The sequence below is a fragment of the Bison bison genome, unplaced genomic scaffold (assembly GCF_000754665.1).
Source record: "Bison bison bison isolate TAMUID 2011002044 unplaced genomic scaffold, Bison_UMD1.0 scf7180017864304, whole genome shotgun sequence".
Taxonomy (NCBI): Eukaryota; Metazoa; Chordata; class Mammalia; order Artiodactyla; family Bovidae; genus Bison; species Bison bison.
Genome location: NW_011494876.1, coordinates 14,570,758 through 14,587,207, shown reverse-complemented (window position 1 = coordinate 14,587,207; position 16,450 = coordinate 14,570,758). Strand labels below are relative to the sequence as shown.

General features: G+C 44.9%; 1 protein-coding gene across 2 annotated transcripts in view; it reads left to right on the top strand.

Moving 5' to 3' along the window:
• Positions 1-16,450, top strand: part of RAD54L2 (RAD54-like 2 (S. cerevisiae)) — an 87,057-nt gene that overhangs the window by 55,565 nt on the left and 15,042 nt on the right. For both annotated transcript variants that reach the window (XM_010851786.1, XM_010851785.1), the window contains 11 exons: positions 6,819-7,020; positions 8,112-8,251; positions 8,719-8,835; positions 9,160-9,386; positions 10,174-10,356; positions 10,495-10,628; positions 12,129-12,325; positions 13,392-13,734; positions 14,430-14,607; positions 15,775-16,026; positions 16,239-16,357. In XM_010851786.1, coding sequence (XP_010850088.1) covers positions 6,819-7,020; positions 8,112-8,251; positions 8,719-8,835; positions 9,160-9,386; positions 10,174-10,356; positions 10,495-10,628; positions 12,129-12,325; positions 13,392-13,734; positions 14,430-14,607; positions 15,775-16,026; positions 16,239-16,357 — 2,092 coding nt within the window. The remainder of the gene's footprint in view (positions 1-6,818; positions 7,021-8,111; positions 8,252-8,718; positions 8,836-9,159; positions 9,387-10,173; positions 10,357-10,494; positions 10,629-12,128; positions 12,326-13,391; positions 13,735-14,429; positions 14,608-15,774; positions 16,027-16,238; positions 16,358-16,450) is intronic.

The following is a 16,450-nucleotide window of genomic DNA, read 5'->3' as shown; positions in this document are numbered from 1 at the left end:
ACAACAAACTGTGGAAAATTCTGAAAGAGATGGGAATACCAGACCACCTGACCTGCCTCCTGAGAAATCTGTATGCAGGTCAGGAAGCAACAGTTAGAACTGGACATGGAACAACAGACTGGTTCCAAATAGGAAAAGGAGTTCATTAAGGCTGCATATTGTCACCCTGCTTATTTAACTTCTATGCAGAGTACATCATGAGAAACGCTGGGCTGGAAGAAGCACAAGCTGGAATCAAGATTGCCGGGAGAAATGTCAATGACCTCAGATATGCAGATGACACCACCCTCATGGCAGAAAGCAAAGAAGAACTAAAGAGCCTCTTGATGAAAATGAAAGAGAAGAGTGAAAAAGTTGGCTTAAAACTCAGTATTCAGAAAACTAAGATCATGGCATCTGGTCCCATCACGTCATGGCAAATAAATGGGGAAGTGATGAAAACTGACAGACTTTATTTTGGGGGCTCCAAAATCACTGCAGAAGGTGACTGCAGCCATGAAATTAAAAGACACTTGCTCCTGAAAGAAAAGTTATGACCAACCTAGACAGAATATTAAAAAGCAGAGACATTACTTTGCCCACAAAGGTCCGTCTAGTCAAAGCTATGATTTTTCCAGTAGTCATATATGGATGGGAGAGTTGGACTATAAAGAAAGCTGAGTGCTGAAAAATTGATGTTTTTGAACTGTGGTGTTGGAGAATACTTGAGAGTCCCTTGGACTGCAAGGAGATCCAACCAGTCCATCCTAAAGGAAATCAGTCCTGAATATTCATTGGAAGGACTGATGTTGAAGCTGAAACTCCAATACTTTGGCCACCTGATGAGAAGAGCTGACTCATTTGAAAAGACCCTGATGGTGGGAAAGATTGAAGGCATGAGGAGAGGGGGTCGACAGAGGATGAGATGGTTGGATGGCAGCACTAACTCAATGGACATGAGTTTGAGTAAACTCCAGGAGTTGGTGATGGACAGGGAGGCCTGGCATGCTGCAGTCCATGGGGTTACAAAGAGTCAGAGCGACTGAACTGAACTGAACTGAAGTTCCTTAACTCTGTAAGATTTTGTCTATAGAAGATTTTATCTATTAAATAAATAAAAGTTAATAAAAATAAATAAAATTTATCTATAAGTTAAAAATTTACTTATAAAATAAATCTATTAAAGATTTTATCTATAAAAACTTCAGAGTATATTTAATCTGTTCTCTAAATATGAAGTCCCTAAGATATGATCTTTTGGTTTTTTTTTTTTTTCCCTTGCAATTTATTGATAGAAGAAAAGGACTCACTTGTTCTGTAGTTTCTAGACTTTGCTGATTGCATCCATATGGTCTTGTTTATCAAGTTTAACATAGTCCTTTGTTCCCTGTATTTTTGCAAACTGGAAATGTGATATCTAGGTGTTTTCAGATTCAGGTTCAGTGTTTGGACACTCATACATCATAGGTTGTGGTGTATATATCCTTCCACATCATGTCAGGAGGTACGTGCTAAGACTTGGAATCCACTGATCTTTGTTTATACAGATAAGATTGAGGCAAAAGAAGAAATGGAATAGCTGGAGAAAAGGCCCTGGAAGTGTTTGTGCCTTATTACCCCTTATGAGTGAAATGTAGGTTTTTTTTTTCCAAAGCTACTTATTTGCCTATCATATTTGTTATAGTGGGGTTTATAACTCATTCCTGAGAAGCTTATGTAAGTGTCTGTTGGTGTTTATATAACTTTGTTGATTACTGCTCACAGCTGGCTTGCATGAGGGAGAAAGTTCAGAGGTATTTGTCACCAGATCTGATTCCATGATTCTGAGCTTAGGTGGTAATAGTCACTGACTTTTAAACCACTGAAGACACTAATTTTCCTTTGTCAAAGCACATGCCTCTACTTCTTTGTTGACTTGAATCTTTTTTCCTCGGTGACTTTGGTGGATTATATTTTAGAATTTTGGAGTGAGCTATTATTTGAAAGTCAAATCAATGATTTTGGATAGGTTGTAAATTCATGTGGTTCAATATTGAGAAGGTACAAAAGAGCACAGTGAAAAGTTATATTTTGACTCAGGGAAAATCAGTTATATTAATTTTGAAATTACAGTTTTATTATTAAAATTAGTTTAAGACGTAGTGTATATCAGGGGTCCCCAAGCTCCAGGATCTGATGCCTGATAATCTGAGGTAGAGCTGATGTAATAATAGAAACTAAGTGCGCAATGAATGTCATATGCTTGAATCACCCAGAAACTCTCTCTCTCCCTGACCTTGGTCCGTGGGAAAATTGTCTTCCACGAAACTGGTCTCTGGTGCCAAAGAGGTTGGGGACCATTGGTATATGTTATAATGCTATATAGAAACCAAAAGCATCACAGTTAAGTGTCGTGAAGCAGTAACGAAACAGCTGTAAAACACTGACTTCCATGACAACAGACTTTAAATACTAGCACATCTGGGCACATCTGTAAACTAAAGCCACTTTAACAAGCAAACAGTAGTTGTTGAACACAGAAGCTGAGGATTCATTCAAAGAATAGTAGGTGGTGAGAAACTGATTTAGACCTGTGTCCTGTATATAAAGGCAAGGGGAAACCTGTGTCTGAACTCTTTGTTCATGAAAATTGTATCTACTGTGTTTGATCATTTGCAAATTGCTACTGTGCTTGGCTACATTCAGCCCATGCCAGACAGAAATTCATAGCCAGGCCTCACAAGTTGGAATGTTAGGTAGTAAATTTGTGACATTCAAAGGCTGTCAGGTTTGTTCTTCCCCCTCCCAGGGACAGCCCACTCTGCAAGGCAGAAACCAGAAGAAATAAATACAATAGTTGGCAACAAGTTTGCAGTACCCAGTATATGAAGTTCAGACCCTGTGCCTGCCCACTATACTCTGACTGTGTCCTGCCTAGTTTCTAACCTTGCCTCCAGCTGTTCCTCCAAGTGGTTACTCAATAAATTTGCTTGTGAAATAGAAACAAAAACAAAAGGCTTTAAGGCCAGGAGAGCATCAAAGGTCATTATCTAACCAGGTCAGAGGACCCAGCAAAACACTAACTTGAGGTGTGCCAACCCAGCCCTGAGTGGAAATTGGTGTGTAGGTCAAGCTGCAGTGTCGGGGGAGTGCCACTCCTGCTGCGGTTTTGCTTACTTCACTTTAGCCAGTGTTGAACTGCCTGTACTTTCCTAACCATTCCACCTTGTTCCTCTTGCTTATGCTCCTCTGTCTGTCTAGAATGTTCTATTTTTCCTTTACTAGCTGGTGCTTATCCATTCTGTTAGGTTAAACCTAGGTCTCACGTTTCCCAAGGAAGTGCCGCCATTAACCGCTGATAGACAAGGCTGGATTAGGTGTCCTTTCCTCAGGTGTTACTGCTGTAAAGCACTCCACTGTATAGGTATGTACGTGTGTCCTCATGAGGACCGCTGCATTGTGCCTTGGCACAGGGCCTGGTACATAGCAGATACTCATATTTATGTTAGGCTAAATTAAAAGCAAGGGGACAGGAGAGGCAACAGTGTCTAGTTTGTGGCAGTATCAAGTGGAAAGATTTAGAATGTGGGGTGTGTGTTTTGTAAGAAATACTCATTTTCTAATAACAAAATGCACTTTGCATATGTCAGTTCTATTTTTCCTTTTCCTTTCTTATTTCTCATCTTTGATTAGGATATATAATTGAAGTTTGAGATCTCCACACAAATAAATACTGCTACCCAGCGTGCCTGACCAAGCCCCAGAGCTCTGTGTGCTCCCAGACTGTTGAATGTAGTTGTGGGAGTATGGAGTTCAGCAGACTAATAAAGAATAATATTTTCCATGAGAGAACTGTTTGCATCCTCATTTTACAAATGTGAACTATGGCTCGGAGAAGTTGACCTCATGAGCATAGAGCTAGTAAGTGACAGAGCCGAGATTCACCACCAGGGTTGCCTGACTACAAAGTTCATCCTTTTAGCTGTCTGCTCCTGTTTTTCTGCTTATTTCCTGTATACCCATAGGCAAGTCTTTTTAACTTTTTAGTGCTTCAGTGTATCATATTTAGAATGGGGTGGGGGACTAGAATGAGGGGAGCATAATTCACCTTGTAGAATTATTGTAGGAAAGAAAGAAGAGAAGAAACCAAACCCATTCTTTGTACCTGGACTAATGGTAGTCGTAGTAAAAGCAGCAGCGGTTTTATATGGTGTTTACAGTGTGCCAGGCACTGTCTTAGCACTTTATTTAGGCCACCTCACAATCATCGCCACAATCCTCTGAGGTTGAGGAACGACACTACAGTTTCTATTCCCTTTTTATAACTGAGGACCAGAAAGGTTGTCATAAGGGGCAGAGCTGGTGTTTACAGCCCGGCAGTCCGGCTTCAGTGTCCATACTGAGCCCATTTGCTCTGTTACCTCTTAGGAAACATCAATTTCCAACTCCATGCTGTTTTGGAATCTGGCATCAACATGAAAGAGACCATAAGGAACCCAGAATGGTATCAGGGTGGCCAGGGGCTACATCAGACCGGGTACGGTGAGCAGTAGCAGTATCTGGGACACTCATGATTCTCTTACTCAATCACTGACTGGTGAGATGGCCGTTTGGTATTTTTTGGTGGTTAAGTTCATGGAATGATGACCCATGGTATGTCTTTTTTCAGCTTGAGGGCATCCACTTACTGGTTCACTTAATGAGGTGTATGAAATCTCTGGCCTCTCTTTACCGAAGTCTACAAGGTTAAATGTTTCTTCTTGAGTCCATACTGATATATATATATATTTTAATGTTGAATATATAAATGAGGGAGAAGGGACAAATCTCCCTTACAGAAAAATTCCAGATAATAAGTGTGTAAGGAAAGATGGAAATAGAAAACCACTGTTAGAACACCACCGTAATAATTGCTCTAGGTAGAATCCACTGATGAATATTAAAATTAGTGGATGAAACTTTTGAGGATATTTGTGTTCTCAAAGCCTCAAAGTATTCCCCCCAAAAAACATTTGTCTGTGTGTGTTTATGGTTTTTGTTTTAACCCTGTTCTTTTTTTTTTTGTATGTGGTTTTAACATATGTCCAGAAATTCTTTGATGCCCTTCCATCCAGGAAATGGAGTGTAATTCTCTTCCCCTTGAATGTAGGCTGGGCTTAGTGATTGGCCTCTTATGAATAAAGTATGGGAGGGGGAAAAATAGTAGTTTTACAGTGGAAAAATCCAGTAAACACCACTTAAAGGTTAATGTCACCAGGAATAACTCATGTTGATATCATTACCCTGATCAGACGTGATGAGAAGAACACTTCACCTGTGTGATATTCTTTCCTAGAAAACATAACCTCCAAACTAATCATCAGAAAAACTGAAATTTGGGGACAGTCTACAAAGCCACCTGACCAGTATTCTTCAAAAAATGTATTAAGGTCAGGAGCTCCCTGGTAGTCCAGTTGTTAGGACTCAGCGCTTTCAGTGCTGGGGCCTGGGTTCGATCCTTGGTTGGGGAACTAAGATCCCACAAGCCACATGGTGTGGGCAAAAAAAAGAAAATCAAGTTTGTGAAAGACCAGAATAGGCTGCCACAGTTAGGGAAGACTGAAAAGACATTGAAAGCTCAATGCAATGTGCTCTCTATCCTAGATAAGGATCCTGTTGTAACAGAAAAAGGATATTAGTAGAAAACTGGTAAATCCAAAATAACAAACAGAAACAATCCCACCAAAAGGGCAGACTTTCTGAGTCCTTGCTGCCTGAGAGCCAAGTGGCGTGGACTAGATCACCCAAGTTTCAGCACTTCTGCTCTTGTTTTGAACCCTTCTTACCTTTGGGAGAGACCTTTTGATTGTGGAGCTTGTATCTGGGAGGCTCTGGCAGATGTGGGGACAGGTCTGAGTGACTGCAGGACCTGCCCATCCCACGAACAGAATGCAGCTCAGCTTATGAGGAGAGGGACATGCACAGGGACCTTCCCCCCCCAACCCCAGTTCTTGCTGGTGGTCGATACCACAAATGACATTCCCTCTGCCAGGAATTTCTTCCCACTTGGCCCCCATCCTGAAGGCAATAATATACCATTAGTCGTTCTGTTCATCTTTTAAGTTCTCACTTACATTTTACTTTCCATATAATTCCTTGTGTGATTATCCTATGAAATAGTACCTTTCATATTCCTATGACCCTAACACAATTATTCTTGGCTTAGCTAATTACTTCTGGCTCAAATATGGTACCTTCTTTGAATTGCCCTGCCCCTCCTATGGTAATGGTATTTAGCACACTTTGCCTTATTATGTCTAGAAGACAAACTCCTGGAAGGGAAGGAATCTTACAAGTATTCCTTGAAGCATGTGGGACAGTACCTGCTGTGTTGTAAGCTCTCATTAAAGGGGTGGCAAATTGAATGAACACTTTTAAGGCACTGATGGGAGGAGTGGTCTCCCTGTTGGCCAGATGAGACTTGCTTAGAGTCATACAAGTGAGTGTGAGCTGTATTTGAAACTCAGTGTCCCTTTCTGAGTGGTCTGAGGCCCTGACACTTCCTCACTCTGAACATAGTGCTAAATTACACCAAGAGTGATGGCTCACATTTGTTGTGAGCCTACTCTGGGCCAGGCTTGGTTTTAAGCATGCCCTCTATTTAGTCCTCACAACAGCTCTGAAGTGTGGAAATTACTGTCCTCGTTTTATAGATAAGTCCATTGGGGTTCAGAGAGATGTAACTTGCCTTCTTAGCTCACCCGCTAATAAGTTCTAATAAGTTGCTGAGTTGAGATCTGACCCTGGCGTGTCTGGCATCAGAACCTGCTTTTCCTCCAGTAAAGTTGATCCCTGGCACCTCTTTCCATTTGTCTCCTCAGACCCATCCCTGGAAGACATGTGTGGTACTGAGTGTGCCCAGCTGGGAGAAGATGGGCAGCAGCCACCGCGGTGCACTTCAACTACCTCATCTCAGTCTGAGCCTTCAGAGCAGCTTAGGCGCCACCAAGGCAAGGGCCTTGCCTCCGAGGACCCCAAAAAGAAGAGAGCTCAGAAACCCTCCCACATGAGAAGAAACATAAGGTGAGCTATGCTCTGGGGGAGAGAAGGGAGGGAGTAGAAATATTACCTTCATTTGAAGGCTATCGGTAGAACAGCCTTCAAAGAAGGACTGGTTTGATCGGGAGAGTTCTGTTTCCCAAGGAGAAAAATGTAGGCTATGTGCCCCAATTAATAGTGAAGCTGCAACTCGGGACCACTGGGTCTGGACTATCTGAGGATGCAGAGCGGATGCGGTTGGCACTTGAGCACCACTGGGGATGTCCGTCTGGAGGCCAGGGAAGCATCCATAGGATGCTCTGGTTGGAGTCTGTTACTTCCTTTATTTTTTTCTTATGTTTCCAAATACAAGGAGATAAAAGAGTTTGAGTTCTCATCTTCTCAGAATTCAACATCAGTTGGAAGAGGATTGTCTAGTCCAAACCAAGGCTTCTTCATTAACCTAAGAGATCAGCAGATGTGAACTTCCTTACCTGTCCAAATCTCCAGCAGTCCTTTCTTCTACCCATGACAGTTTTCCTCTTGAAAGAAGACAAAGGATATTTTTCTCCTCCTGCTACTGCTGCTGCTAAGTCGCTTCAGTCATGTCCGACTCCTTGCGACCCCATAGACGGCAGCCCACCAGGCTCCCCCGTCCCTTGGATTCTCTGGGCAAGAACACTGGAGTAGATTGTCATTTCCTTCTCCTCCTACCCTCATTTTTTTCTAAACAGAAGGATGACTTGAAAATGTACTCTTAAGTTTGGGAAATAAGGATGCAAAATCATCCACAGTCTTATTTTCCCATATAGCAAGTCTGTCTTTTGTACTGCTTTCCAGCTTTGTGGATCACATATTACTCTATTTCACTCTTGATCTGTTAGGTACCAAGAAGAGTCAGCAGGGTGATGTGTCAGAAAGTTAAATAATAGAAAAACATACTAGCCCAAAAGCACCTGAGCCTTGAAGTCCTATTTATGTGTGTGTTTGTTTGTTTGTTTACCTTACCCACTGCGTGGGTGTAGTGGTACCGACGCAGCTTCGTCTCCCAACAGTGATGATTTCCCTCTTCAGCTTGACATTACCTTACCCAACCACAAGTGAACTGAAGCGCTCGCTCTTATTTTAATGTTTAGAAAGCTTCTCCGGGAGGATCAGTTGGAGCCAGTTACCAAAGCAGCACAACAGGAAGAATTGGAAAGAAGGAAGCGCCTGGAGCAGCAGAGAAAGGATTACGCAGCCCCCATTCCCACCGTCCCCCTCGAGTTATTTCCCGGTAAGCCGTGGAGGGGGCAGGAGGGGCCCCACACCCAAGTGAGGAGAGACCCTCGGTGCCCACAGTGTCAAGGACAGATCTGGAATCAGATGGTGGCCTCTCAGGAATCCTTTCAGTCCATTCATTTGCTAAGAAGCACACGAGCAGAAGGCTCTTGTTTGAAAAGTTAAGATGGATACTTAACTTGATGCTTCCTCAAATTGGTCTTATTTAGATTTTCCCCCTGAATCTTAACGTACCAAAGGATTAGGACATTTTCTAGTGGTCAGGTGAGTGCTAGAAGTAAGAGCCGGTAGAGAAAAGGGAATTTGGGAAGAGGGTTGAGGTTTTTAAGATGTTCTCTACTTGTCTCCTCAGAGGATGGTCCCCCCAAGAACAACACAGGAGGAGGAGGGCAAATCATTTTGGAAAATATGTTTCAGCTAATTGACATTCTCTTCCATTTAAATCCACCTCCCCCCACCCAGAGGAAATTGTCTTAAGAGCAAGCGATGGTCCCCAACTGCCTCCTCGCGTCTTGACCCAGGAAGTCATTTGTTTGGACAGTAGCAGTGGCAGCGAGGATGAAAAAAGCAGTCGAGATGGTAAGATGGAGCCAGAGGTGCCCCTCCTTCCTCCCGACCCAGTGCTCACCCCGAGAGATTAGCTTTCCCTCCGAATAGAAAAGAGTTCCGTCCTTCCGTATTCCGTTTAGGGTCTGACCGTGGCAAATTTCCCCGAGTCTCCTTGGTAAATTTGTTTTTCTCTTGTCTTAACTTGAAGCTGGAAGAGAGAAAAATGAAAAATCAAAATTTTTATGAATGGTAACAAGTTCTAACATTGTTTCCATGCTCCCTTACCATAAGTTGCAGTGAATTATATCTGCTCCCTGAGTCCTTGTTTTCATTTTACTTGGTTGGCTGTCTCAGAGGTGATTGAACTGAGCTCTGGAGAGGAGGATACTCTGCACATTGTGGACAGCAGTGAGTCTGTCAGTGAGGAGGATGAGGAAGAGGAGAAGGGTGGCACCCATGTGAATGACGTCTTAAATCAGCGTGATGCTCTGGGGCGGGTCCTTGTCAACCTGAACCACCCTCCGGAGGAGGAGAATGTCTTCCTGGCCCCTCAGTTGGCACGGGCGGTGAAACCTCATCAGGTGCAGTAAATCTGGATTCTCCTCTCTGTCTCCTTTCAGCTTCCTTGCTGTGGACATCGCTTTCTGGCGGTTGTTAGCATCACAGCCTGTGAAGTACTTGTTTGGTACCATGAGCAGCTACTGATTGATTCTTCCTCCTAACAGTTGATGCTTCAGGATTTCTGATGGGTGGGAAAGGACAACCCTGAGACATGCCCTGTTATGTAAAAGGTGCTAATCTCTTGGGTTAATAATCTTGAGCCACCTCCTGTGAGATGACTGATCAAGATACTCTCTGAAGAGCAGTGCCTTGGTGGGAACTTGTGGCTCCAGGAGAGGTGTGAGACTCAGAAGTCTGAGAGACTTTCTGGTAGGAAGGCTCAGAGCAGTTTGTGTTGACCCAGAACCAGAAGTAGGACCAGTGAATAAAAGCTCCAGGAAGGCAGAGGTTGACTCAACAGAAGAACTCTAACAGTAAGAACTTCTCCTCATGGAATGGGCTGCCTTGAAGTAAGCAACCAGGGGCAGCCAGGCCAAGACTGAGTGAAAGACCCAAGCAGGAGTTTGGTAGTCCAGATTCTTGCCTCAGATGGGCTGCTCTACTAGGTCAGTGCTTTTCTCTGTGTTCTCCAAGAAGAATGTCACCAGTCAATAAACTAGCCAGGGTTCTGGGAAACTTTTGTAGCCACTCACACCAGCTGTCTGGTCTAATGTCTGCTCATTTACTTAATTTTGACTAGTTCCAAAGAAAGTAAACTGGACCCTTGGTCTTTGCCAGCCAAAGATATTTGTGTTTGTTCCCTGTCAGATTGGTGGGATCCGATTCCTCTACGATAACCTGGTTGAGTCCCTGGAGAGATTTAAGACCAGTAGTGGCTTTGGCTGTATCCTGGCCCACAGCATGGGCTTGGGGAAAACTTTGCAAGTGATCTCCTTCATCGACGTTCTCTTCCGCCACACGCCAGCCAAAACTGTCCTTGCCATTGTGCCAGTAAGTGTTGGGGCGGGCACCACTTGCTCACCCTCTGCAGAGCTCTGGGGTAATGCCTTATGGGCTCTAAAAACCCTGGTAGGCTCAGTTCTGAGCTTCTTCCCTAAAACACCCTTTTTGGACTTAACTTTCTGACAGGTTAATACTCTTCAGAACTGGCTGGCAGAGTTCAACATGTGGCTCCCAGCTCCTGAAGCCCTTCCAGCTGACAGTAAGCCTGAAGAAGTCCAGCCTCGGTTCTTTAAAGTTCACATCTTGAACGATGAGCACAAGTAGGTGGCCTGCCCTCCGTTCGCCCTTTTCCTTTTAGACTTCTTCCCAGGGTCTGGAGTCAAGGCAGTCAGTCTCTCTGGCTATGTGCCTTGTCCTCCCAGATTCCTTCTGGTTTCTTGATGTATCCCCCTCTCTCTTCTTGCTTCTCATTTTTTTCTCTTCCTAGTTTTTCAATAGTCAGAGTTACGTAGCACAGAAATTTTTGTATTCTGCTCGAAGACATTTTTATATCCTGAAAAATCTGTGTGCATGGTCACATTTTCCCATGCATACAGTTCAACATGATAGCATGAAACTTTCTGTCTTCTATCTTTTCACCTTTTACATTCATCTTCTATTAGAAACCTAACCATCAGTCTCCTCTTATAAGCACTAACCTATATTTGACCCTTTTTTTTTTTTGTGGGGGAGGGGGGGATATATTTGACCCTTAATGGTACAACTTCCAAGCTTTAAAAGATGCAAACCATTTTTTTGTTTGTTTTGGATCTAAATATAATGATTTATATTTCCATTCTGTAAATTCAACCTGCTTTCCAGAAATTTAAACCTATATCCTGATCCTGATCCAAGCCAGCTATCCATGCCATGCTTTCCCCTTGTTGATATGGATAACTGAGAAAGTAGACTTTCTTTTCTGCGGAGGTCACCTTTTGTGATGTTTGGTCACACACATGAAAATGAAGAGCCTGTGGGTGGCTCCATAGGTAGCCGATCACCTGCTCTTTTCTAGATTTCAGGACTGTCAGTCCACATGTGGTTAATGAAATAGAGCCAGAGCTCAGTTGTTCAGGAGGAGAGGGATGTGCTGAGTGGCGTCCGGTCTCAGCTATTCTTTTTCCTTTACTGTGTGTCCTTGGCTCTTCATTCACCAGGGCCTGGGCAGGTGAAATGCAGGATGTTGCCTTTGCTTTTACTACTTTGTATATATTATGATAATAACTTGCAGCTCTCCCTCAAATGTAGTATTATAGTCATGCATGTAATGTACACTTTGGCCACCTGATGCGAAGAACTGACTCACTGGAAGAGACCCTGATGCTGGGGAAAATGGAAGGCAAAAGGAGAAGTGGGTGGCAGAGGATGAGATGATTGGATGGCATGACTGACTCAGTGGGCGTGAATTTGAGCAAACTTTGGGGGAAAGTGGAGGACAGAGAAGCCTGGTGTGCTGCAGTTGATGGAGTCTCACAGTCAGGCACAACTTAGTGTCTGAACAAAAATGTGTACATCTAAGGGGATTGTCACTTCTATTTGTAACATTGAATCTCTGGTTTTTGCTGTTTAACCATCACCAGGACCTAGTCCGTCCTCAGTGCAGTTAGTATGTCTATAATGGGGGGAAAGTCCTTGGGCAGCTGGCCAGCCCTGTGATGCTGCCGCATGAAGTCTGTGGTGAGAGGGACTTCTGACTGTACATCAGCACAGCTTTGCCTGTAAGGAGTTCTTCCTGCAGAACCGGGGAAGCAATAATGTGTTCTTTCTGTTCACTCTTGCAGGACAATGGCAGCTCGTGCTAAAGTGATGGCTGATTGGGTGTCAGAGGGAGGGGTGCTGCTGATGGGGTACGAAATGTACAGGCTCCTCACCCTGAAGAAATCCTTTGCCACAAGTAGACCGAAGAAAGCCAAGAAACGTTCTCACCCGGTCATCATTGATCTGGATGAGGAAGACCGACAGCAGGAGTTTCGAAGAGGTGGGTGGCCTCTCTGGGGATATTCTAGGGGGTAACTTGGGGAAAAGAAGTAGTGTCTGCTCTAGTACCTAATCACATGGGGAGCATTATTGATGTGAGTCACGTGGTCATGAACCAGAAATCCTGGTCCCTGAGGTAAGACTGGCTCTGGCCAGTGGCTCTTGCAAGGCCCTGCTTTCTCTGCAGACAGTGGAATTCTGGGTTGGCCAGGCCACAGACTGGCTTGGGCAAGACTCCCCTATGTCTTCACAGAACAATTAGAAGAGCAGCTGCTCCCTTTACTGCTTCCCAGAATGTTCTGAGACAGCATTAAGACAATATAAAGTATTTAAATTACTAATACACGGAGTAGTAGTAGTAGTATTGTTTGTGTGAATATATAAAAGAAGAATTTATCACAGTTTTCTTTTTGGTGAAAGCCATTCTTCTCATAGTTCTAGCTCTCTTCTCTCGTTTGAGGGGCCTTGGCCTATTTGGGAAAAAAAGTGCTTTTAAGTTTCAGAGGCTGTTTCATTTCATAGATCTCTTCATCTATGAGATTCTGTTTTCTCTGTTTGCTTCTGTGGCTTTGAAATTTAGCAATGAGCAGCAAATAACTCCAGGAAGACCTTGTCCTTCAGTTAGCTCCCACCAGCCAGCTCTCAGGTGGCTCCAAGACAGTGGTGAGAGCCTGTGGAAGGGTCTGGGTTATTCCCATCAGAATCATCCCAGATGCCTTTTTAATCCTTTAGACTAGTACTCTGAAAGTCATGCCGTCTGCTACCTAGTTGGTGTAAGCCCTAGGAATGCAAGTCAGTTTTATTCTTAGCCTAAAGGGAAAAGAAAATCAGGAAAGGAAAGAGGGAAAAGGGAGATTTACTGCAAGAGTCAGTAGGCTAGGGTCATGTGCCACACCAGATGCACAGGAACTGGAGTGGCCGGCTCCCTTTCACCACTGGGGGCTGACTCTCGCTTTCCTGCTTCCTTCATTTCTTCTGTCTCCTCCAGGGTGCACCCCCACTTCTCATATTGTTGACTAAGAGCAGGCCCTCTCACCCTCTTACTCCGGATCCTCTTCCCTCCCTAGAGTTTGAGAAGGCCTTATGCCGCCCTGGCCCTGATGTGGTGATCTGTGACGAGGGACACCGCATCAAAAACTGCCAGGCCAGCACCTCCCAGGCCCTGAAGAACATCCGCTCCCGCCGCCGGGTGGTGCTGACCGGGTACCCCCTGCAGAACAACCTCATCGAGTACTGGTGCATGGTGGACTTTGTGCGCCCAGACTTCCTCGGCACCCGGCAGGAGTTCAGCAACATGTTTGAGCGCCCCATCCTGAATGGACAGTGTATTGACAGCACGCCTCAGGACGTCCGCCTCATGCGGTACCGGAGCCACGTCCTGCACAGCCTCCTGGAGGGCTTCGTGCAGAGGTGAGCCATCCTCGGATTTTCCAAATCCGTGGAGAGTCCTGGTGAAACAGACCCCTCAAGGCTTTCCTGAAGGGGGAAGGTGGTTATGGTGGGAGGACCCCTTTCTCGTAGGGCAGTAGTAAACCTCTGCTTTTGCTGAATAGCTTTTCCTGAGCAGGTAATAGATGGTGGATATCCAGTAGTTCATTCTCTGAAAGTCTGGCCCAGAAATGCATGTCTCAGAAGTTAATCTGTGAAGTTACTAGGGATATCTGCCTTACTTGCTGAGAGAAGCAAGAGACAGCCATGCCAAGGACTTGAGTAAAAGAATAAAATGGTTTTCAGGGGAATGGCCTCACCAGTTTCAGCGTCTTGGAAGATGTAGGTTTGGCCAACCTGAAGCATTCCCTTGTTTTTCCTTGTGAAGACGGCGTGTGTGGAGAAAGCTTAGAGAAGCAGCCCTAGATCAGGTTAAGAACCTGGAGTTCCCCTGGTCTCTGTCTCTCATTCAGTCACCTGGGACTTTGCTTTAGTTTTTATCCTCAAAATAAGTTTCTTGCTGCTGGTTGCTCAGCATGTCCTCATTATTACAAGGCTGTTGTGAATGTTGAGGTTCTAAAGAAGGATATGTGGCGCCAATGCAGGATTCTGTGGTTCACCTGCACTGACACCTCCTGGCCACACTGCCTTGTCAATTCTGATCTGTACCTTTGTAGGAGAGGCCACACTGTGCTGAAGATTCATCTCCCTGCCAAGGAAGAAAATGTGATCCTGGTGCGACTCTCTCAGATCCAACGAGATTTGTACACACAGTTTATGGACCGCTTCCGGGACTGTGGTAACAGTGGCTGGCTGGGGCTGAACCCTCTCAAGGCTTTCTGTGTATGCTGCAAGGTGTGTTGAGGCCTCGGGGGAATACTAAGATACAGACTAAGATGCTCATGGTCCCCAGGGAGTCATGCCTGCTGGGAGTCCTTGATAAAGGAAGAAGTTCATTACACTGAGGGCACTGAGGCAAAGCAGTTCCCCGAAGTGCCACTCGTAGACTATAATGTAAATGGTGCCCCTTGCAATTGTGCAGCTGCACAGCTTCTTACACCAAACTTGAGAAATCACTTCCTTTCTTACTGATTGTTTTTCAACTGAGACATGGAGTGATTGGAGGAACATCATGGGACAGAGTTTTTGACTGCTGGCATAATCAGGATTCAAGAAATATATAGCTTAGACTTGCACATTATTAGGAATACCTTCCATTTAATTCTATGTTTAATCAGGTTGAGATCTGTTTTATTCTGATAATGCTTGAGATGGTTTGGGGACAGTAAAGTCTAGTATCTTTAGCACTGAGCCTTGTGAACAGGCTGGCGAGCCCCGGCTTGTCTTTGACCTGGCCAGATGCTCTCAGTTGCCTCACAAGCGATCTGTTCCTTTGACAGCTCTCAACTAACCTTGTTGGATATTATTCCCACTGCTCTAATAAATCAGCTGAAGGTGTGTGTCTGGGGACAGATGACTTTCAAAATATTTCCTAGATCAGGGCCAGGAAGCTAAAGCAGACATGGTCTGTGAGGATGCTTTGGTGCTGGTGTACCCTTCTCACACCACCCCCCAGCACCACCCACTTTGCTCAGGAATTCTCAATTCCTGCCAAGAATGTCCCTGAAATGATTTTTAGTTGATCATCATCTTAAGTTAGAAACATTTTTTCATAGGAGAGATTTCATAGCTTCATACAGTAGTTGACTGTAACCACATGGGGAAACAGGAATGTTCTTGTTTAAGAATGCAAGGCTTGTGACAGCCTTTTTGGTCATGTACCAAACATACTGGCATGCCTCCTGGTGTGAATTCTCCCATTCATGTATCATGGAAATCAGAGTCGGTTAGTGAAAATGTGCAGGCTCTTTGGCTACGATGGGGTTGGGGAGACTTTAATTTGGGGTGTGACAGTGGGTGCTGTGGGAGGTGTGTGTGGGCAAGTGCCTGTTGCCAGAGTCCATGGGACACCCTTAGATTGTTCTCTGCCCTGTGCTACCTCCCCTTTAACTTGAACCTCAGATCTGGAATCACCCCGACGTGCTGTATGAAGCCCTTCAGAAGGAGAACCTGGCCAATGAGCAAGACCTGGATGTGGAAGAGCTTGGTTCAGCGGGAACTAGTGCCCGCTGCCCGTCACAGGGAACAAAGGGCAAGGTGGAGGACAGCGCCCTGGCCTCCTCAATGGGAGAGGCGACCAACAGCAAGTTCCTCCAAGGGGTCGGCTTCAACCCTTTCCAGGAGCGAGGCAACAACATTGTCACATATGAATGGGTGAGTCAGGCAGATCCATAAGCCACTGCTGGAAGGGGATGCCAGAGAGCCTTCGTGGGGAGAGGGTAGGGCATGCGCAGTGCACTGTCCACTAAGGTCTCTGCAGGGACCTATTCAGGTTGCCCGTGAGCTACTGCCTTTGAGGGCGAGAATTGTCTTTCTGGTAGTCTGGCTACAGCCTGCTCCAAGCTGCCTCATTTCCTCTCCTACAGGCCAAGGACCTTTTGACTAATTACCAAACTGGTGTCTTGGAGAACTCTCCCAAGATGGTACTGCTTTTCCACCTGATTGAGGAAAGTGTGAAGCTTGGAGACAAGATCCTTGTGTTCAGGTAGGAAAAGAAATGGCCTAGTGTGTGTCTTTGGTAAAGACTGACGCAGCGCCTACAGCCTGCGACTGTCCGGGACTGCGCCGGCCCCGTTTT